General features: G+C 45.4%; 1 protein-coding gene across 4 annotated transcripts in view; it reads left to right on the forward strand.

The window, feature by feature from the left end:
* The window catches only part of FBXW11 (F-box and WD repeat domain containing 11), a 58404-nt gene that overhangs the window by 29935 nt on the left and 5755 nt on the right, over positions 1-22714 (forward strand). For all 4 annotated transcript variants that reach the window (XM_074552538.1, XM_074552537.1, XM_074552539.1 and 1 more), the window contains 10 exons: positions 4282-4344; positions 5443-5668; positions 8707-8893; positions 10764-10854; positions 18035-18172; positions 18699-18817; positions 19339-19588; positions 20533-20651; positions 21172-21282; positions 21812-21890. In XM_074552538.1, the coding sequence (XP_074408639.1) occupies positions 4282-4344; positions 5443-5668; positions 8707-8893; positions 10764-10854; positions 18035-18172; positions 18699-18817; positions 19339-19588; positions 20533-20651; positions 21172-21282; positions 21812-21890 (1383 nt within the window). The remainder of the gene's footprint in view (positions 1-4281; positions 4345-5442; positions 5669-8706; positions 8894-10763; positions 10855-18034; positions 18173-18698; positions 18818-19338; positions 19589-20532; positions 20652-21171; positions 21283-21811; positions 21891-22714) is intronic.

The following is a 22714-nucleotide window of genomic DNA, read 5'->3' on the forward strand; positions in this document are numbered from 1 at the left end:
TTCTTACTTCATTAAAGCTCAAATATAAGATTCTTCTTTTTTTTTAGGGCAGCAGAGCTGTTGTCTTGTTTTGTCCATCCATCCTCTGTATCCTGTGAATCCTTTCTTTGTCAGGGAAAGCTTTATTATCATCAGAGAAACTCGGCAGTGCTGTGAGCCTTGCTCAGTGCTGAAACTCGCGTGTCCTGCCCCAGTTGCCAGGATTTCCTGCTATCACCTCCATAATTGCTCTGCCCTGCTGGAGCTCTCAGTGGCTGCAGAACAAAGCTGTACCTGGCTGTTCTCCTGCCCAGGCAATTGAGTGACTCAGGGCACTCCCAGCTCCTGGAGCCCGGGCTGAGAGCAGCCTGCTGGAAATCTGGAGCAGCCTCTCCGGGTTTGATGGATTCCTGCTGGAAAAGGTGCAGCTTTTCCTGCTCCTTCTGAGGGAGGGGAGCCTTGCAGTGCCACTCACCTGCAGGAAAACACTGAGTGCTTTTGCCCTCACAGCCTCAGATCTGTGCAACTGCTGTGCTTGAGACATCAGATGCTGCCTGGTATCCAAGGATCTTAACTGAAACTGTGATTTATGGAGTTATGGAATACCTACAGTATCTTTGCCTTTGGGGATCGTTCATAGTTCTTTCTATTTCAGAAGCTTTTTGTGATCTCCAAAAGGAATTAGCTTGATGTAATCAGGCTTGTCAGAACCTCTTTCTCTCCAAGTAACTTGTGAACCTGTTTTTGCACGATTTTCTGCACCCCATAGAAATCCCCTAAAATTAAAGTATTGTGGAGCAGAAAGACTGAGGAAAGCCTGAAGTTTCTGTGGGACTAAGCAAGGAATGTGGGATACAAATCTCCAGGAAATGAGCTTTTAAACTTGCCCAGCTTGTGGAGCAATGTGTGAATTTTACTGCCATTTCTGGTTACAGTCAGTGGGAATAGAGGCTGGGGCTTTGCTCAGTGTAACTCGATTCATTTGGGTTTCAACAACTGTGAGGCAGCAGCAAACCATCCCAGCTTGGAGCCATTGTCATCTCCTGGCTGTCACTGCTGTTCCCAGTAGGGATGGAGAGCATTTACTCCAGGCTGACTAATTAAGGAATGACAGCTGGTTGGAAATAATCATTCTACTTTTGCAAGAGCCATGAGCAACTTCACAAGAATTCCTGGAAGAAATGAACCTATAAACAAGATGAATTGACAATATTTAGAAGCTCTTGCCCTGTGAGAAGCTGCAAGGCTCTTGTGGAGGTCAGAATCCCACATGGAGAATGTCTGCAGGGCAGCTCAGCCTTGCTGGGGTCACTGGGATGAGATGTCAGTGCTTCCATCGGGCCTTGGAGCTGTTGAGCAGCAGAGCTGGGGGAATTGGGGTGAATTCTGTGGTGATGGCACTTCAAAGCCACGTGGGAAAGCAGCTGTGTGTGGAGCTGGGTGGGGTGGGCAGAGGTGCCACTGAGGGCAGGGAAGAGCTGCCCGTGGAGATGCCGATCGGTGTTCTTGCACAAGCACTGGTGACACCGTCTGTCAGGAATTCTGCAATCCTCCTTCTGCCAAGTGCTGGGAATGGACAGGGCAGATCAGAGCTGTCTGATTGCTTCTTCAGCCAGCAGGGCAGGGCCCACCCATCACCTCCTGCTCTCCGGTTAGTAGGCTTAAGTGTTGGAGAGAGTTTGGAGTCTGAATCGGGATGGGTGTGATGGGGGAATGACCCCAAAATGAAGTGCTTTAAGAGAAGCAGAGCAAGTTTATTTGGAAAAGAAGATATAATAGGGAAAACAAGATATGTATTTGGGAGCAGAAAGGGAAAGGATGAAGGATTTAAAAGCTCTAAAATACAGTAAGAATGTGTGGAATGAGTCAGGGTGGGAAAAGAGTAGATGTAGTAGTAGATGCCGTTAAATGAATGCAGTTGTCAACTTCCTGGTGAAATATCTGAGTACCATGTTCATTTCCAGCTGAGTTATCTGCCCCCACACTTATGGCTCCCATGGTGACAGGACATGAGTGTCTCTGGCAGCGGTGCATTTGGAGTCCCCACCCTGCAGGTGGCACTCAGTGCTCTGGGCAGGGGACAAGGTGGGCACGGGCACAGCCTGGGCTCTGGTCCCTGGGGTCTTTCCAGCCTTAATAATTCTGTGGTCCTGTGAGATTCCAAGGCTGTAGCTTCTCCCCACAGCCTGCTGCCCAGCTCTTTCCCAGTTCAGTGGAATTGAGTAGGGGCACAGCACAGAGAGAAATTCACTTTACAATCTGCTGGTGTGGAAGTCTGATGGTTTTGGTGACATTTGTGTCCCTGCACTGTGTGTCACAGTGCTGCTGTGCTGTAGTTCTATTGGGTGTTCACAGAATGACATCGTGTTTAGGAGGCAGTTCTTAGTCTCCATCCCTGGGAGAGCTGGCAAAGATCTCTGAGATATTTTCTGATAAAGGGAGAAATGCAATGGCAGAGTCCCATCATAACCTGTTGAAAGAAAGTTAGGACATAGATGGATAAAATGTGGGATTTCTGCTGAATTTGCTGACCCAAGCCACCTGTTTGATATTCTCAGTGTTCTTGTTTGTAGCTCCCAGGATCCATGGGTTTATTCAGCCTTCAGCTGCCAAAGGACATGAGATGTTCCTTACTCATTTAAGGACACACTAATTGGATGCACAGTTAACAACATATAATCACTCTAATGAGTGTTTTTACATATTCATATTGAAATAAAATCAAATCAAAGACACCCTGCATAGTTCCCTGGTGGCATGTTTGCTTTCCAGAATGGTGTAACTGGTGTGGGCTGGCTGGTCCCAGTCCGTGAGGGGCTGCTGTAGCTCCCTCCTGGGGAGGATCAGCCCTTGCCCTGCTTTGTGTCCCAGTGGGAGGGGCTGGCTGGGACTTGTGTATAACTGGGATGGCCCTGCAGAGACTGTGGCTGCAAAAACCATGGAAGATATGGATGTCCAGAAACACTAAAATCCATGTTTTTATAGAGGCACCCCAAACATCTCTGCCTTTATTCCTTTCTGGATTCCCCTCCAGCCCCCTCCTGGGCTTGTACATGTCACTGCTGTGTGTCATGACCAGGCAGTTGAGCCTTTCCACCACCTGTGGGCACAGTTTTTGCCCTGCCATCCTCAGCCCACGTGTTTTCCTCTCCTTCAGAGAGGGCTCAGGGTAGGCTTGAGCCCAGGCACTGGGCAGGGGAGGGAGGGTTGCTGTGGGCAGGACACTGCTCATTTTCCAGCTTCTCTCAGTTTGTGCAGCACATCCTTGTGGAGGAACGAGGAGGAGATGAATGCTTTTGAGATGGAATTGTGTTTTGAGTGGGGGTGGATGCAGTTTCTAAGGAGTTATCCATAATCCAAGATGGTAGGAGTAAGGGAATTGTGTGCCTTAGTCCATTGGATGTTTTAGCTGAGCTCCTTGTTCCTGTTGAGACAGAAGGGAAGAAGGCTGAAATAATTGCAGGTGTTTGAGGACACTCAGTTTGTCCTGCCAAGCCTCTGCCAGTGCCTGGGCATGGGGATGGGGCAGCTGGAACTGCCTGGGCATGAGGGCTTTGGGAGCAGGGAGGAGGTGTGGGTGTGCCATGGGCAGCCAAAGGGAGCAGCTCATCCACAACAGGGGCAGAAAAGAGAGAGAACTGCTTTGGGAGACAGGGTGAGCTCAGAGAAACATTTGCAGCTGCAGCTTTGTGGAAATGCTTCCATCTTGCATTGGTGAAGGAAAGGGAGGGAAGCAAGAGTAAGGATCAATTGTGATGTGGGCAGAGCATGCAGCAAAGGCAGGGCTGACTGCCCAGGGTTGTAGGCACAGCCTGGGCAGTGAATTGCAGAGATGTTCTGCACAGAATGATCCCTATTCCTAGAGCTGGGGAAAAAGCATATTCTGTTGCATGTAAGTAGTGTATAGTGATTTTTTTTTTTTGCCTAGCTGTATGCAATTTAACTTTGGCAGAAAGTGCTGGTTGAATACATTGACAGGTTTAATTGCTTTGGCTTGAGTAGGATGAAAGTGAATTTATTTCCCAGTGAGAAAAGCGTTGAAAGGCTGCATGAAAACCTGTCAAAGGAAATTGAAGCGGGGTTGGGGAGTTATCTTTACAGTAAATGGAATTGATAAACATGTCAGTTAAAAGGGGAATTTATTTATAATACTCAGGTTTTGTGGCCAGAAGTCTTTGAGAATTCCATTCACTGGGAAAATGAATTTTATTTGTTGAATTGATTTGCTTTTTTGTAATGCTTGTAGAGCAAGAAATTGTCACAGAGTAAAAAACTGAAGTAATATTTGTTCTTTTTTTCCAGAACACGTCAGTAATGGAGGATCAGAATGAAGATGAGTCTCCAAAGAAAAATACCTTGTGGCAGGTAGGACTAACGTGGATGTAGAAGGAGAGGTGCCAGGATTTTGTATGTTCCTGCTTTTGAGAAATGGCCAGATCTTGGGTCTGCATGATCACCCTTGGAAGTCGTTGGCTGTATCCTCCTAAAATTAGCTCAGCCTTCAAGTGAAGGATGATGCCAGTGGATAATCCTCAAGAAATTATCATTTTTGCTCAGATTTTATACTTTGTGCTGACCTTGGAAGGACAACGCTCTGTCAGAGCATCCTTGGGAATAAAGTTAATTTATATTTCTGAGCATGTGACTTGTTTAGAATGAGAAGTTCAACATGGCAAGGACTCACAACCCGTTTGCTTTGAAGAAGTTTGGGAATATTTTGGAGCTCCAATTGCTCCCCAGCAGCCCCTTGGCTCCTGAGGGGCTCAGAGGAGCTGAGCTGTGCTCAGTAATAGCAGTGGCCCCTGCTGGGGTGTTCTGGGCCATCCTGATGTGCAGCTGAAGCTCCTGGCATTTTAATGAGGTGTTCATGTGCATGTCCCAAACATTGACAGGAGCAAAAACAAACCAAGCCCTTGATTCTCAGTTTTTATTTGAGGACAACCAGTACAACACTGACATGAGGGTCTGGAATTCTTATTTTAACTGCCAGAATCTGAGCAGAACATTTGTGGAGACAATCTGCAATGTGCCTAGAAACCACTGCTTTGAGCTGGGAAAGGTAGCTCTAAAAACAACTACATCCTTGGGGTTTAAATGGTAAAAAGTGTAAGGGAAGAATTCAAGATTTTCACTGTAAGTAGTAATTTGGGAGCAAAGACTATGAAAGACTTTAAAAAGTGTTTGAAATTCATCTGATGTAACTCATTTCTTGAAGAATGTGTTTTAAAATTTAGTTTTGATTATTTCTTTGCATTTTCTTACATGTTCTTCCTTGAGAGAGATTTTATTAAGCTGTTCCTATAGCTTATATATAAATACCGATATTGAAATATTGGTATTTATATGTATTTAAATATATAAATACCAATACTGAAATATTGGTATTTATATGTATTTAAATATATAAATATCAATATTTAAATGTACACTAACCTATAAATAATGTTCCTTTCCTAACCCCAGATAAGTAATGGAACTTCATCTGTGATTGTCTCAAGAAAAAGACCATCGGAAGGAAACTACGAAAAGGAAAAAGACTTGTGTATAAAATACTTTGACCAGTGGTCTGAATCAGATCAAGTGGAATTTGTGGAACACCTCATTTCCCGGATGTGTCACTATCAGCATGGACATATTAACTCCTACCTGAAGCCCATGTTACAGCGGGACTTCATCACTGCGCTGCCAGGTAAGGCAGGGCCCGGCCAGGGGCTGCTCTGGGCTCTGCAGCCCCTTGGGGACATCCCTGCTGCCATTGTCCCTCCCAGAGCCTCTCTGCTTCCTGAGTGCTGAGTCCCTGCTGTGATTGATTGTGTTGGCCACTGGATGCCAGTGTTGTTCCACGTTAAAACAGTCGGGCTGGTGTAGCCCAAAGGATTTGTGCTGGAATTGGAACTGAGCTGTCACAAAAGTTGTGTGTCTGCAAGCTTTGGTCTGAACTCCTTTTTCATACAGAAACTGCTGCTGCAGAGGTATTTTAGTTTAGGAACTCTTACATTTTAGTGTTGTTCTGAGTTTCTGCTTAGATGAGTGCATCTAGTTTGTCTACTCTCGTTGCTGACCAGAGAGCAAAAACACTTGTGGATTTTTATTGTGTTGTCCAGCCCTGACTCCTCCTTTCACAACCCCTTCTGACACCCGCAAGTGTTGATATGTTCACATATGAAATCTGTTTTTACCCTTGCTCAGTGAATTTTTTCACAAAAATGCAGAGCAACAATAGTGGATATACAGGATCTCTAGGTTGTAATCTGGTAAAGTTGTGCAAAGTTTTTGGAGGAAATTGTATTTCTGGGTTCTTGCTGCTAGGAGCAGTGATTGATATGATTGTTGGAAAGGGAGAAGTGTGGGCATTGTTTGCAGGGTGGGCAGTGAGCCTGGGTGGGTGCTCAGTGTGTTCTGTGTGCCCCTGGCACAGCCTCGCCCTGCAGGGTGGGAGCAGCCTGGGGGTTATCCCAGGAGTGCCAGGACAGTTCTGAGCTCTGAGGGTGGAAGAGGCCATGCAGAGCCTAAAAGCTAAATCCCAAAACTCCAAATCAGCTGCTCCTCCTAGAAATGACTCTCCAGACCCTTCATGTGCAAGTCTGATCTTGAATTAAAATTCTGTTTTGTTTGCTTTTATGCCTCATAGATAGAGAACTGTACAGATCTTTCATTTTATTTATTTCTGCCTAAGAAAATGTTGGGAGCTTTGTAAGGTGACACTTGTTTACACCACATTTGTATGTACCAAAATACATCTTTACAACCTCTGTTGCTTGTCCCCAGTGTAAATACTGGGAATTGTTCCCATGTTTGGCCTTCCTTGAAGGTGCTGTGGTGTGCAGAGAACATCTGTGCAGATTTTCCCAGGAACTTAATCCCAGCTGCTTGAAATCAATCCTGTGTTGGGCTGCAGGCACATGAAAGGAGCTGGAGTACCACTCTCAGGCACATGGGGGGATTTCTGGGGTCATTCTGTGCAGGGCCAGGAGTTGGAGTTGATGATCCTTGCAGGTCCCTTCCAACTCAGGATATCCAATGATGCCTTTTTAAAAGATGGCTTTGCTTGTCTTGAAGAAATCAAATTATTTTGTTGTAAAGAGGAGTAGTTTTTGCTCACTGTCCTGACCAATTTTACACCTGTGAGAATGTAGGAAAAATGGAAGAAGAGTTAGATAGAATTGTTTTCAGTGACAGAGTGGAACTGTGGCATGTTTCCTGATCTAAGTGACTGTTTTGTGTCTAATGTTGATCACATTTAGAGAGTTGACATCCCACATTTGGGTTTCATTTTCACACAAAGTGATATTTATACACAGACCTTTGAAATGCCTGTGAATTTTAATTGTTTGAATTTATTATTGAAATTCAACCAAACCTTCAGCTGCTCCCTCTAATCAACAACAGCTCTTTTTCACTATTTTCTGTTAAACTGTAAAGACTCTGTAGAGTCATAAGGGATGGGTGTCATATTTTCCTTTGAAAAGTCTACCAATAGATGTCAAATTCATTTTACTTCAGAAAGTGGAAAGGCTTTAGTACCTATTTCAGAAATTTTCTAAAACAAATCCCTGTCTTTTAATCTAAAATAGGGGCATCCAGCTATTTCAGGCCTTAATGTGTCTTAAACTTAGTCCTGCATGTTGTCTGACATCAAATCTATTCTTGAGATTTTTACTGCTGGCAGAAGTTCACAGGTTTAAATTGCTACATCCAAAAGAGATGTCAAGTGAAATATTTACCCTAATTAACACAATAGGATCAGGTCCAAAGCACAGACACAAAGGACAGGGCCACTAGACATATGGTATAGTTACCTAAATTGTGTAGAATAAATCAATAAATGAGTAAGACTCACATATATTAGTTTCTGCTTTCTGCTGCTGTTCATTTTTAGGAAGGCCATGTGAAATTCAGTGTGCAGTGGAGGACTGTATGAATATACTTTCTTCATGCTCTAAAAAATAACAGTAGTTCCTTTGATTTGTCAGGACTGTTTGAAGCCTAAAGTGGGCTGTCATGAGATAAAGTGGAAAATTAAAAAGGTCGTCATCTCCTGGTCTGAAAGATTTTTTTCATGCTTGGCCAAGGGGTGTATGTTACTCACGAAAATTGACTTATTCAACATCTCAGGTTCAGGGCAGTTTTGTGGAAAGCAAAATTGCAGGTCTTTGAAATAAGGAACAGACTGAGCAGTGACTTTTCCACAGGGAAGAATTTCTCTCCAGTATCCCCCCTAACCCTGCCCTGTGCAGGGAAGCATTCCCCTGCCCTGGCCCTGCAGTTCCTGATGCAGGGGAACTTTCCTGCAGCCCTTGCTGCCACTGGCATTCCCAGCCCTTCCAGGGGGAGCTGCTTCCAGGGGGAGCTGCCCTGGTCCCTCCAGCAGCTCCAGGGCCTGCTCTGGACGTGCTCCAACACTTCCATGTCCTTGTGCTGGGGACACAGAGCTGTGATCCCTGCTCCAGGTGGGATTTCAGGAGAGCAGAGTGCAGGGGAGAATCCCCTCCTGGGCCTGTCCACACTGCTTTTCCTGCACCATAGGAAGAGTGGAAAGACAGGCAGGAAAGACAAAACCTCGGGGATATTTTGGTGTCTCTGTGTGCACTCACCTGTAGCTGGTGCCCCTACCAATGGCAGTGTTCTCACATTGGTGCCATGCCCTGAAACTCTGATTCTCAGTGTCTTGCAAAGCAGGTTTGGTTGTTTCTGTGCACTCACTGACTGCTCTTCATTTCTTTGTAGAGCAAGGCTTAGATCACATAGCAGAAAACATCCTTTCCTATCTCGATGCCAGATCCCTGTGTGCAGCAGAGCTGGTGTGTAAGGAGTGGCAGAGGGTGATCTCAGAGGGGATGCTCTGGAAGAAGCTCATTGAGAGGATGGTACGCACGGACCCGCTCTGGAAGGGGCTCTCCGAGAGGAGGGGCTGGTGAGTGCTCATGTGCCTCTCAATTCTTGGGGGCTTGTGGGTCCCAGGGTGAGGGGAGAGATGAGAATTGGCTCCCAAGTTCTTAGAAGGCTGGTTTATTCCTCTCCTCTCCTCTCCTCTCCTCTCCTCTCCTCTCCTCTCCTCTCCTCTCCTCTCCTCTCCTCTCCTCTCCTCTCCTCTCCTCTCCTCTCCTCTCCTCTCCTCTCCTCTCCTCTCCTCTCCTCTCCTCTCCTCTCCTCTCCTCTCCTCTCCTCTCCTCTCCTCTCCTCTCCTCTCCTCTCCTCTCCTCTCCTCTCCTCTCCTCTCCTCTCCTCTCCTCTCCTCTCCTCTCCTCTCCTCTCCTCTCCTCTCCTCTCCTCTCCTCTCCTCTCCTCTCCTCTCCTCTCCTCTCCTCTCCTCTCCTCTCCTCTCCTCTCCTCTCCTCTCCTCTCCTCTCCTCTCCTCTCCTCTCCTCTCCTCTCCTCTCCTCTCCTCTCCTCTCCTCTCCTCTCCTCTCCTCTCCTCTCCTCTCCTCTCCTCTCCTCTCCTCTCCTCTCCTCTCCTCTCCTCTCCTCTCCTCTCCTCTCCTCTCCTCTCCTCTCCTCTCCTCTCCTCTCCTCTCCTCTCCTCTCCTCTCCTCTCCTCTCCTCTCCTCTCCTCTCCTCTCCTCTCCTCTCCTCTCCTCTCCTCTCCTCTCCTCTCCTCTCCTCTCCTCTCCCATATTCCCATTCCATTGAAAGAAAATTATACACTAAAACTATACTAAAGAAACAGAAAGGAGACATCAGAAGGCTTGAAAAGAATAATAATATAAGATATATATGTATATAAAGATATCTTATAATGAAAGATTATATATAAAGATAGCTTATAATAAAAGCCTGTGACAGACTCAGAGAGCCCGACACAGCTGGACTGGGATTGGTCATTAATTAAAACCAATTCACATGGAACCAAAGATGCACCTGTTGGTAACAACCTCCAAACCACATTCCAAGCAATCAGATAATTATTGGTTACATTTCTTTTCTGAGGCTTCTCAGGAGAAAAAGTCCAGGTGAAGGGATTTTTCATAAAATATGGCAGTAACCCCTGAGCTCCCCTGCTGCTGCTCAGCCTCCTGCACACATCCCCCCACGAGCTCTGCCCAAAAGGAAGGGTACAGGGGATGGGTATTGCTGAGCTCCTCATCTCTGCTGGGGCTGGAGGCCAAAGCTGTCAGCTCCCCTTTCTGCTCTGCCTTTGGCCCTGTCCTTTTGAGCTCCCATGTCTGACACCATCTTTTCTTGCTTGAGTCTGTGCAAATTTGGAATTTCTGTATTGCAAGGAGAACTGTCAGTTCCATCAGCTCACAAAAAACAGTGCCAGCACATTTGCAGGGCTTTTTCTCAAGTGAAGTATTTCCAATTGGACTTTTTTTTTTTTTTTTTTGGTTTGGTTTTGGGTGTTTTTTTTTGGTTGATTTGTTGTTGCTGTTTTTTCCTAAAGTATAAAATAGCAGCTTGGGCTGCAGGAGCCTCTCAAAGGGGAAACCCTTGTTTTGCTGTCCTTCCCAAGTTTCTGGAGAGCTGTTCTGCTTCAGAAACCTGTTTCCCTGTGCTCTCTAGTGGTGTGCCTGAGCAAAGGCATGTACAGAGCAAGGGGATGGCACAAGGATGAAACCTTGTGGAGCAGGAAATCAGAACTGGAAAACACTTGTTATCTTTTTAACCTTGGACATTCTAAATATTTGCCAAATTGCAAAGTCACAAGGGTTGTAATAGTGATACTAAAAATTCTCCCAGACATTTCTGAGAATATGTGCTGAGGGTTTTGTTCTGGGCAGGCTTTGCATTCCTGTGAAGTTTGGATTCTTTGTGATACATTAAAAACTGTTTCTCTTTCTTTCTAGGGATCAGTACCTGTTTAAAAACAGACCAACAGATGGGCCCCCAAATTCATTTTACAGGTCCTTATACCCAAAGATAATCCAGGATATAGAGGTAGGTGTTCTGATCTGTCCTGTCTGCAGGACGGATAATGGGGCTGATTTTGGGGTTTCAGGGGTGGTGAATGTTGGAACAATGAATCTGTGTCACTGCTGCTCTTGGGGTGATGTTTAAAACCCCCTCAGCAGCTCCCTGGCACAGCAGGTGCATTGGTTTAGGTATTAACACCATCTTTTTTGCATTTCAAGAGTTTTGGAACTCTTCTGAAACTATGGATTTTAATAAAATAGCAGGTTTAGGACACAATACTCCAAGAAAATTCCCTGTATTTGTGAATGTTCAGTATATTGGTGATACACTCACTTAGAAGGTGATCTGACATTGATGCCTTAAACAGCAATTATTTAAAATGTAACTTATCACTTCTAAAGCAGTGGCTGAGTGTTGCAAATACAGCTTTGGTCCTCATAGGGGATTTTTCCTCTCTGCAGTGGTTTGATGGGGACAATCATCAGTGCTGTGGTGATGAACCCACAGGGCCATCAGCAGTAAAGCAGCTTCAAATATAAAATTTTGCTTATCTTGTTTTGAGATTTACAGAGCTGGGCTTGCCTTGGTGGTTTTGAAATATTTCTGATAAATCAGGATCATCCCAGCTGTTCTGCCAGCAGGAGAAAATGTGTCTTGCTCTGTTTGCTGTACTCACCACAAAGCTCTGAAGTTACACCACAGACTGTCATGGATTTATTTCAGGATGGGAATTTATTGGTCTGAAATTCATTAGTGAGGAAATGTGTTTTGATGTTGAAGACAGATGTGAACTAATGGAATCACTGTGTGGAATGGCAAATGGCAATTTGTGCTTCTTGGCACTCAGGAAACAAAATTATCCTCAGCTCTGAACCCAGCTGTAAAATGGTTCTGCTGGAAGCCATTATGTATTTTCCAAATATCTTTTTATAAACCTTGCTACGTTATTTATAGGCATTTAAAGAACTGAGCATGAAATACACCTTAGGCAAAATATGACCAAGCTTGATATTTACCTGTAATCTGAATGATCCACTTAATTATGGGAGGGGAGTTGTATTTCCCTGTAGGGAATGAGAGTGATGCTGCAAATGATAAGAGGCCTGTGGGATTAAGAGCTTTTAGTGTGATATTTTCTTGCTTTCTGCACAATTCTGGCCTAGTTCTGTAAAGAAAATGGGCAAAAAGCAGCATGAAAATGTTTGCCTAGAACACTAAAACAGTTTGGCATTACTGTAACTCACACTTTTAATGTTTTTGTTCTGCAACTCATTTGTATAAGTGGAACATTTGTGTAGGCACTGTTGTTATTAGAGATGGAAGGACTCCTTGAAGGTGTTCTGAGGGCTTTTGAATTATCCCAATCTACTGTGTAGTGTTTTGGTTCTTTAGTTGCTGTGGATTTGCTTTCCAGTGCACAGAAACAAAGCTCCTGAATTAAATACTTCTTGCTTGAGTGAAGCAAATAGGAAAAAACCCAAACCCCTTGTGCTTTTCTCATCCCCAATATCAATAATAAATAGAATAAATAGTCAATATTTGAAAAGCTGTGAGTGGAAAAGAATAGGATTTAAAAATGTATTGTAGCAATGAGTATTCCTGCCACAGCAGGTTTCCCCCTGCTTGCTTATTCCCTCAGGCCCTCTGAGATATTCCTGTTTGCCAGGTCTCTGACCTGGAGTGGGGTTGGTGGTTGTGCTGATAGTCAAAGACCCAATAATTCTTCACTTCCAAAAGTCTATTAGAATTTTTCAAATAAATCACCCTTTAAAGTACTTTTCACAAATTGCCCTAAAGGGCTGTCAGAAGAAGCTTTCAACACTGCTTCAAATGTAGAGAGTGAGTACCAATAATAACCAAACCTAGATTTAAGATTAGCTTTTTCCTCCTCTTCCTGTTTTTGTTGCTCTTCCACAGTTTTGTATTTCTCCATTCTTCCATGTTTCACAGCAAGGTGTGGAAGCTCTTGAATAAGACTTTCATCTTAGATGTCATGAAGAATTTTTTGTCTCTGAATACCAAAATGTTTTTTCTTCAAATATTTGCCTGGCTCTTAAAGATCTTCCTGTTTCTGCCAGAGGGTCAGAGTTTAGGGAGCCATATTAGCATTTATAGAATTATATACCTGTTGTGAAAAACAAATCCAAAGGATGGGGTTTTTTAATACAGTTAAATATATTTGATGTAGCACAAAAATGTTGTCATTTGGTATTTTACCACAAAGATGGACCAAATCCTGCTAGATTGTTTCCAAGGGTGAGAGTTAGGAATTTACTGCTGGTGCTAAATTGGGTTGTGGGCAGAGATAAGTTTAAAGCAGAATGTACTCTGAATTTGAAAAATAATCCCAAACCTGAATTAACAATTGGAAGGAAAAATGAGGAATGATAAACAGCAAATTTGAATTCTTTCCCTTGGGCTCTGCTTGCATTGTGGGTCAAAAGTTCGTGCAGCCACAGAGTGGTGGGAGCTGAAGGTAACACAGGCAGGGGTTTGGCACAGGGAGCTTTGCATCTCCAGAAGTGTAGTGGTGCCAGTGTCTGTTCACTTCATGCCAAACACATTTTAGGAACATCATGTCACTTCTGAAGTCATTTGATTTGAAAATAAGAGGACATTCAGAGATCAGAAAGGAAATTCTTGGAAAGAGATGATTATTCCCCACCTCCACTGTGAAACCAAATATTTAATTAGGTTTTATTTCACAAGAGGTGGCCCAGTCTCTCCAAACATCTCCAAGTCACATGTTGAACTACCAGGGTTCTTTAGGAGCTTTTTTAAAGGGAAAACCTTTTTTGATTTGGGGGTTTATCCGAGCAAACCAGCCTTGGTGTGAGCCTTGTTTGTGGGGAGCCCCAGCTGGTGCGGGGTCGCCGTTCCCACGGGGCCAGGCTGGGAGAATTAATCCTGCCCACTCCAGAACCCCAAGTCCCTGGAATGTTCCCATATTATTTGTGAAGCTTGGCCAGCTATTGTGTTGTCCCCTCAGGGTTAGCACAGGGCTCTATTTCTGGTGATGAGTTGAGAAGACTTTATTTCATAAATGTTCTCCTTATCTTGAGGCACATGGTGAGTGCCCTCAGTTTGTTTCCATGGAGACTTGGGTCCACCTAATTAAGATGAAAATAAAAATGTGGTTTATTCGAAGACTTCACAAAGATGTGGTGCCAGGCCATCAGATAAACACTCTGTGTTCTTCTGATTTCTGGAAAAGTTCAGGTTTAGGACTAGAACATAAATTTTAAAGCCTTGGGACAATTTGAAAAGGGAAAGAAGTCAGTTCTTGCCCTGAGTCCCTGCCAGCATTGGGACTTGGTTATTTATGAAGATTGCAGGGTTTAATTTCTGAGGGAAATGGGTTTGTTTAGTACTGCTCTAATTATGATGCTGAGAAATTTTATGTGCATGTGTGGGCAGAATCTGGTCAGCATTAGATGCCTCGACATTTTTTCAGCCAGCCCTTGAAATCTCTGTTCCACAGGCTCTTTCCAAAAAGCATTTCTTAAAAATGAAGCTGGCCAAGGAGAGGGGAGGCTTTGGAGGAGGAGGGACCAAGTTCTTGTGGTGCATGGCACAGATTGCAGCTCTCTCCTCTGAGCAGGGCCCTGCCTTGGCTCCTTGGCTTCCTTTGCCCCACAGCACTCCTGCCTTTGAACACAGAGGGGCTGGAGAGCAGCCCTGGAAGGGAACCGGGGGGTCTTTCCTTATCAGAGCCTCTTAATTTGATCATGAATGAATTATCAAGTCCTCACCTACCCGGGTGACACAAGTTCATTTATTCTCTCTCTCATAGTCAGGAGGGATTTTCCTTTTTCCCTTTGAGGAAAGCATGAGGAGAACAAAGGGTTGGATTTTCGTGGCTAATGCGTCAGGAGAAATCCCTGCATTCATAACAAATGGGGATGTTCCTGCTGCTTTGTCCTGCCCCACTTGTCCTGCAGGAGAATTGTGTGTTCAGAGGGAACAGAAACTCCTTGGTTTATGGGATTAAGGTAAACCCACTTACTCTGCAATAACATTCACAAGGATAAAAATGCAATTGTTAGCCAAGGAACTGAACACAGTGTACATTATCCAATGGTAAAAAAACCCCTGCTCCTAGTAGATTATCCTTAACACTTCCAATGTATAGTTAATGTTCCAGCTGTTAATGCAGATGAATTGCATTCTTTTCACTGTGCATCTTTGCACCAGAGAATGTATTCTGGCATGGTCAAGGCTTGGCTACACCTCTACATCTTGGACTATGTTCTGTTTGTACTTTTCTCACTAAATGCCTTTTTTTCATTCAAGCCATTTGTGCACCACTTCAGCTGCCAAATGACTCTCCTGCTGTGGCAAATGCTGGGTCTTCCCCTTGTATGTCCAGATTTTGTTGGTTGTGCAGCATTTGTGAGCTCCTTGCTGCTGTTGCTCTGGTGAGCTTTTAGGAGAGTGTGAGAAACTGTGGGTGTGAACTCAGAGACTGTTCTGCCTTTTACTGGGGAAACCTGAGTTCAGAGGCACAGAAGATTTTTGAGGGCATGTGTAGAAAATGCAGTAGTGGCTTTTGGATGTCTTGGTGTTGGTTTGGAACCATAAATACACAAATAAACTGTGGGATTCTTCAGCCCTGACTCCCTGGTGCCCATAAGAGGCCACAGACACAGTGATCTCCTCATACCTGCTGTCCTCCCTGCTCAGTGCACCCAGTTAGGATCTCTCCTGGCAGGAGGGTGCAGATGAAGACTTTCACTCCTGCACCATGGAGCAATGACCAGAAATTCCCTAATTCCCTGTAGCAGAAGCTTTCATGTGGTTGCCAGTTCTTCATTAACCATGTTCCTCTCGGAGGGTCCTCCAGTTGCCCACCCACTCAGTCTGTTCAGTCATCCCAAATGTTATTTCTCTCGATGTGCACATCTGGTTTCACTCCACTGCCCAGGGAAGTGCTGCTGTACATTCTGTGTGTCATGGCTGCTTTCCCAGCATCCCAAGAATTAAGGCAGCGTGAGGGGATTTTACAAGTTCTCCAAACACAGGCACTGTTTTCCCACAGTAGCCACACCACATAATGCCTGTATGGAATGACATCTCCTCACAGAGCTGAAATGTGCACTTGTATGTGCCTTACTGCCCTCACAGAGGTACACAAGACTTTAATTTCCTTTATCTGAAGCCAGCATTTTCCCATGGGGAGCAGCTGAAGTAGCTTCCTGTAGTGAACCCGTGAGAATTGAGCCAGCTCGTGTCCCCAGTGCCTGCTGAGCAAACTTCCACCGTGTGCTGCTCTGTCTGGGGAGCTGTGGCCAGCAGCATTTCTGATCTGGGGGGTTCCCAGTGTGTGCTGGAGCTCTTGGGAGTGGCTGGCACAGCAAGCTGAAGTGTGGAAGTGCTCACAGATCCTTCACAGCCCCTCTGGCACATGCTTGGTGCAGGCTTAGTGCAGACCTTAACAAGAACAGGGCTTTGGAGAAGCTCTCCCTTAAGGCTATTCAGAACTGAGTATCTGAACATAAATAGTTTCTAAAGCTATTTAAATTGGCTGACTGGAATCTCTGATGCCTTATCTCCTGTGCCTGCAGTGTTACTGTTACATATTTAAATCTGCTGCTTTCAGGTCTATAATGATATTGGTTCCTGCTGTTATGCCTGCAGTCGTGTCCTGTTGCTGAGGGTCAGAGGAGTTGATGAGCTGCAGTCATGCCCTCCTAGCCCAGAGGAGATGGAGCTTGGGAGCTGCCTGTCCCCCCTCCCAGCCTGCGTTGCATGTGGGCAGGGAGCAGAGCTGGGCTGATCTCCCCAGGGCAGTGCCAGCTTTGGGCCCAGCTCCCAGTGTGCCAGTCAGCAGGGCACTGGCTGGCCAGAAAGCTGATCCCAACTCACACCCTCACTACACTGATTTCATTGATTTCCCCACCAAACTGGAAAGGAATGAGGGGGCTCAGTGATCTGTCAGCTGCTCCTCCAGAAGCATCTTTTCATATTTGTGATTTACACAAATTCCTGGGGCACATCAGGTTTGTATTAGGACTGGGTGTAATTCCAGATTGCATAATGAGAGACAATTTAAGGAGCAAACAAGTGGAAGACAAAGTGGAAAGTCAGTTTTCCCTTGAAGCAGACATGTTTTCCTAGAATTGGGATGTCACAGTCACACTCCATTTCTGTCTCTACTGAGGGTTCAGTCAGTTTTAATCTTGGAGGAGCTGCAGAGGTGCCTGCTACTGCATTGGAAGTTAGGATTATATAATAAATATGCTTTTCCAAACAAACTGCCAGTCTGTCAGCTTCTCCCAGGTTTCCATGCAGTATTTGGGGAGAATTCCAGGGAAATAGCTAAACAGATGGCCTATTCTGGTGAAAGCATCCCAGCCTGCCCAGGTGCTGCAGGTGTTGGCCTGCAGTTCTGGGCACACATTCTCTTATGGTTGTGTTAGGATCTTGCTGTCCAAAACCCCACATTTCTTTGAATCCAGCATTGATTTTCCAACAAGGAGTAAATCTGATTAAGACCTGAAAATCAGGCTGGTTCTGCTGTGAAATAGTTTGCAGCTTTTTAAGGCGTGTCAGGTCTCTCTCCTTAAAAATACCTCTTCAAATGAAAATGTTGAGAATTATTCTTCCAGAGATTTCGAATGGGGGGGAGGAAAGCAAGTTTGGGTTATTTGAAACCTTATAGTTCCTGCTGAGCTTTATTTTTATCAGGATTTTAGGTACTTTCAGGAGGGTTTCATATCTCAACACCTCTTTGCTGGGTGTGAGTACAATTAATGGGTGATATGGCTGGTAGGGGAAGGGAAGACCCAGGAAATTCCTTCACCCACATGCAGGAATCAGCAATTCTGTAATATTGGTCACCAAGGTGAGGCTGGACAAGGCACCATGTGAGCTCCTGGTCTCATCTCTGCAGCTTTTGTTGGATGGTCACATAAATGGAGGGGAAAATGGTTCTGGAAGGTATCTCTCTAATGGCTCCTTGTGAAATTCTCATTAAGGCTGCTTGACCATGATTTCCTCCATAAACACAGCTTTTGTCATGACAAATGACACAAGTGCTAATGGTAATTCATTGTGGTTTGTGTGCCTTTATTGGGAGCAGGAGAAGAGATTTGTTTCCTGTCCTTCAGATTCAAGGATGGTGTGTGTAAAAGTGGGAATCTGGGGGTGTGGGGCAGTCCTGCTGCAGCCTGAGGCCCAACTCCTGTTTTTGCCCTCTGGCCAGACTATAGAATCCAACTGGAGGTGTGGGAGGCACAACTTGCAAAGGATCCAGTGCCGCTCTGAGAACAGCAAAGGGGTCTACTGTTTACAGTATGATGATGAGAAGATCATCAGTGGCCTACGAGATAACTCCATTAAGGTGAGCACTCCCCTTGGTGCTTGCCCTGCCTGTGGCTGGGGCTCTGCCCTGGAAGCTGCCTGTGCTTCCTGGTGTCTCTTCATGGGACAGTGTGTGCTTGGTGAGGGTGGCATGTCTGAGCCTGGCACAGTCCTCACCCACCTCTGCTCTGGGAGCCTGGGGCGCTGCCAGGGATCACATCCATTAACCAGAGGGTGCCCTGAAATCAGTGTTCCCCACTGGGAGGTCTCTGTGTGCCACTGGCCTTGGCTGGGGCTGTTTCATTGCCAGGACTTTGCTTCCATGCTCATCCTCCTGGCACTGCTTTGGCCGGACAGGATTTGATCTCCTCATTGTGCTTGGTTATTTTTCACTGTTCTCTCAAAATCTTACATCAAGACTTCCTAAAGCTAAAGGGAAGGACAAGGCCCACTGATGGGACAGACTCACCCCTCATGGTTGTCCTCCTTTGTAGCTGTGACAATGTTCAAGTCTTGATCCATGTTCTTGATGTGGATAAGCCATTTACCCTTCTTGTTTCCTACAGATTTGGGACAAAACAAGCTTGGAATGTTTGAAAGTATTGACGGGACATACTGGCTCAGTTCTTTGTCTGCAATATGATGAAAGAGTTATTGTAACTGGATCTTCAGATTCTACAGTGAGGTGAGTGTTAAGTTCTTGTACAAAAATAATTTGAGTTTCAGGGCTGGGAATATTTTCAATAATCTCTAAATATCAGAAAACATCCCTACAATTAATGTGATATTTGTATTCCAGAAGCAAGATACTCATACTTGGCAAAGGATCATATTAAATAATTTTTCTTCAAAATCTATTTTGTTCTTTTAGCATTAGGAATTTTGAAGGAATATGACCTGAGGGATTCAAGTTTTGGAGTGGCTGATGGCCAACTATGCAATAATGTCTTCAGTTAGGGTTTCTTTAGTGCCCTGTGACATGTTGCAGTCGTGACTTACTGACAGGGTGTTCAGTACACATGGAGCTCTGCCTGAGGTGCAGCTCTGCTGGCAGTGAGGACACTTCAGCAGCCAATCTTCCTGCCTTGCACAAGCCCTGCCAGGGTCAGCCAGCCAGAGCTGTCCCCTGGGGACTGTGGCAGGCTTGTGCCTGTTCTGCCCCCAGAGCCATCACTTCCCTTGGGATAACGCTGCTCTCTCCCACAGAGTCTGGGATGTAAATACAGGGGAGGTTCTCAACACGCTGATCCACCACAACGAGGCCGTGCTGCACCTGAGGTTCAGCAACGGGCTGATGGTGACGTGCTCCAAGGACAGGTCCATCGCCGTGTGGGACATGGCGTCCCCCACGGACATCACGCTGCGCCGCGTGCTGGTGGGACACCGCGCCGCCGTCAACGTGGTGGACTTCGATGACAAGTACATCGTGTCAGCCTCGGGGGACAGGACCATCAAGGTCAGTGCAGAGCTCTGCTCCAGGGCCTCTCTGGTGTCTCTGTGAGCAGCGTCCTCTTGCTGGCCCTTGGTGACTTTGGGCACACAACTGCACTGGGGTATTTTAATGGGTAACCAAAGCCCATTTGCTGTTTGCACTCTTTGTCTCCAGATCAGCTGCTCTATTGAATGTGGCACATCCTGTGCCTTTTTCCAGTGGTATTTTTAATTTCACTTGACAGTTCTGTCCAGACAGAACTGTCTGCAGTTCTTTTCCTCACCATGCCTTTCCTCACCATGCCTTCCCAGCAGCTCAGCCAGGCTGTGCCACGTTTGAAGGATTCAAAGACTGCATTTGACATACCAGAAGATTTGAGTTACCCAGAGTGCACTAATATTACAAAGGCATTTCCAGCCTGCCCTCTGTGAACCAGAGCTGCCCAAGAAGTTCTTGGCAGTCCCATGTCCAAATCTCTGCCAAAGATCCTGCTGCATTCTGTGTAGGAAAATGAGGCACTTTATACTCTGTGTTACAATTTCAATTACAGTTCATTAAAAATGGGCAAAGTTGATTGAATCCTTTAAGGTTAAGACCAAGCTTAAAGGCCATTTGGACCTTCTCTTACTAAGAACTTCCTAATAATTTTTTTGGTAAAAAAGTGTGAGGGTTTTATGTTTTCTAACTTCAGTTTTAAAAATAATTTTTCACTTATGAAGTGTAATGAAGGTTTTGAAATTATTTGGAGCAGTCTGAAAATATTTTAGATACAGCCCCCAGTTGTTCTCAGTGCCATAGCAGCGCCCGTGCCTCTGTCCCTGCTGGGTCCCCACTGGTGCCCGGGCCCTTGGTGTGGGTTTTCCCTCCTGTGTGAGCCCCAGGCCCCCCTGTCTGTGAATTCCTCGTGGTTTCTGGTGTGGAAGGAGCGCTGTGTGCTGCAGCTCTCAGGGGTTTGTCCCTGTCCCCAGGTGTGGAGCACCAGCACGTGCGAGTTCGTGCGGACGCTGAACGGGCACAAGCGCGGCATCGCCTGCCTGCAGTACCGCGACCGCCTCGTGGTCAGCGGCTCCTCCGACAACACCATCAGGTGGGTGCCTCCAGCTGCTGGCCTGCCAGCAGGGGCCTCTGGCCTGGAAACAGCACTTCCCTCAGTTCTGATGCTGCAAAGCTTCCTTGGCATGGCTTGCCATTGGAGCAGATGGTTTATGAATGGGGCTTACCTCAGTGTGGGAGTAAAGTTTCACAGCCTTGTGAAAGAGTGGGACACTGAGGCTTCAGAGTGAACAAAACCTCTTATCTCCTGCTATATCACCTTGTCCTCTGCTGGGAGAGATGGGGAAAACATTGCTCCCTGGTTTTCTTATTTTCTGAACTTCTAATCAATGGCTTACAGAGAACAGAACAAACTCTGTTGGGATTTCCCAGAATAACACACATCTGAGCTTTACTTGCACGTGACTCTGAATGCTTACAATAATTTTAATATGTGTACTGTAGCTGCTCTGAATGACACTTCTTAAAGCAAATTACATACTCCCCATACAAACCATGCAGTAGGTGCTTAACCCTGGGTGTGGGAATCAGCCTTTCTCCTGTGTTCTCCCCAGGCTCTGGGACATTGAATGTGGTGCCTGTTTAAGAGTGTTAGAAGGCCATGAGGAGCTGGTTCGGTGCATCAGGTTCGACAACAAGAGGATTGTTAGTGGAGCCTACGATGGGTAGGTCTGACAGCAGTTCCCAAAATTTAACCTTTGTCTTGTGGGGCTCTCGGGAGTCTGCAGACCATTTCTGTGGGCTGATTGCAGGACTCCTCTCCAGAGTGCTTCTGGCTTGCTCAGTGTCTGCAGTGCATTGTGGATTCATGGCTGTTACATCTGTGTCCAAATTCTCAGTTTCTTTCTCTGCCTGGAGAGTTACTGAAAACAATTGTGGAACTGGGTTTGTCTGTAGCCTTTTATTTGGGCTCAGTGTCTGCCTGGGGTTGGTGGGCCCAGCTTCATTCCCACATTGCAGAGGGGTCTGTGAGTGCATTGTCAGCTTGTCTGTCACAGCTGTCACAGAGCCATCACTGGAATGGCTGCTGCAAAGAAACTCAAAACCACCTGGCTTTTACAAGCTTGAGCATTAGTATTTCTCACAGTGTGCTTGATCCTCAGGAAGTAGCAGTAGGGAAAACATGGCAAGCTTTCCAGGGCTTTGGATGTTAGTTTCTATGTTTTCATAATTTCTTTCTTCCCTTACTTTTAGGAAAATTAAAGTTTGGGACTTGCAAGCTGCTCTTGACCCTCGTGCCCCAGCAAGTACGTTATGCTTGCGTACGTTAGTGGTAAGTAAAAATTATTAATTTGGAGCAATCAGGGGTGTTTCAGTGCATTATTGGGGGATAGGTGGGAATGTCAGGATGGTTTATGAAGTCTGTAGGGCTTAAGAATGAAGAAAAATTTATTATCATATCCTGAATGATTTGCATCTGAGCTTAAATGAAAGAACAGATTTTTCTGGTTTGAGATTCTCAGATACTCTGAAAAGAAACAGAAATCATGATACTGTGTCAAATCACTCTGGTTATTGGTGTTTCCCTAATGTCACTGTAGGGCTGCTTTTAAGGTTCCTCCTATTAAAAAGGGGGCAAGAATCTTGTGAGCCTTTCCCAGACTTTTTTCCTAACCCTTCACTTCGGAAGGAAGAGCTGGGAAGGGGAAGGAGGCTGAGTCCAACAGGTTGCCACAGGAACTCTCAGCCCCTCAGAGGACAGTCACATTTAAAGCTTAAGTTGCTTAAGGTATATTTTTCTTTGTAATGAGGGTTTTGGCTTATGACAGCAGACTTAATTAAAAATAGATGGGGGAATGAATTCCTTATTCTTTCCACCCAAAGTGTGTGTGGAACTTTACTTCAGGAGTCAGTTTGACAAGCCCATAGCAACTCAGAGTCCTTGACTGTAGGTGATGATGTGTTTAGCTTTTCCAGCACCTGGAGAAGTGTTTATGTGGCTGGAAATGCTTCTCCTTTTTCTTTCTCTTCAGTAGTCTTGGTACAGAGATGAGATTTAACTCTTCTTTTATTTAGTTTTAGTGAAGAAGTTCTTTGTTTCTATGTTCTGTAGGTATCCTGTGGCTTAGGTTGGGGTTTGGGATCGCTCTGCCAGCT

Source organism: Zonotrichia albicollis, chromosome 15 (genome assembly GCF_047830755.1).
Source record: "Zonotrichia albicollis isolate bZonAlb1 chromosome 15, bZonAlb1.hap1, whole genome shotgun sequence".
Lineage (NCBI taxonomy): Eukaryota > Metazoa > Chordata > Aves > Passeriformes > Passerellidae > Zonotrichia > Zonotrichia albicollis.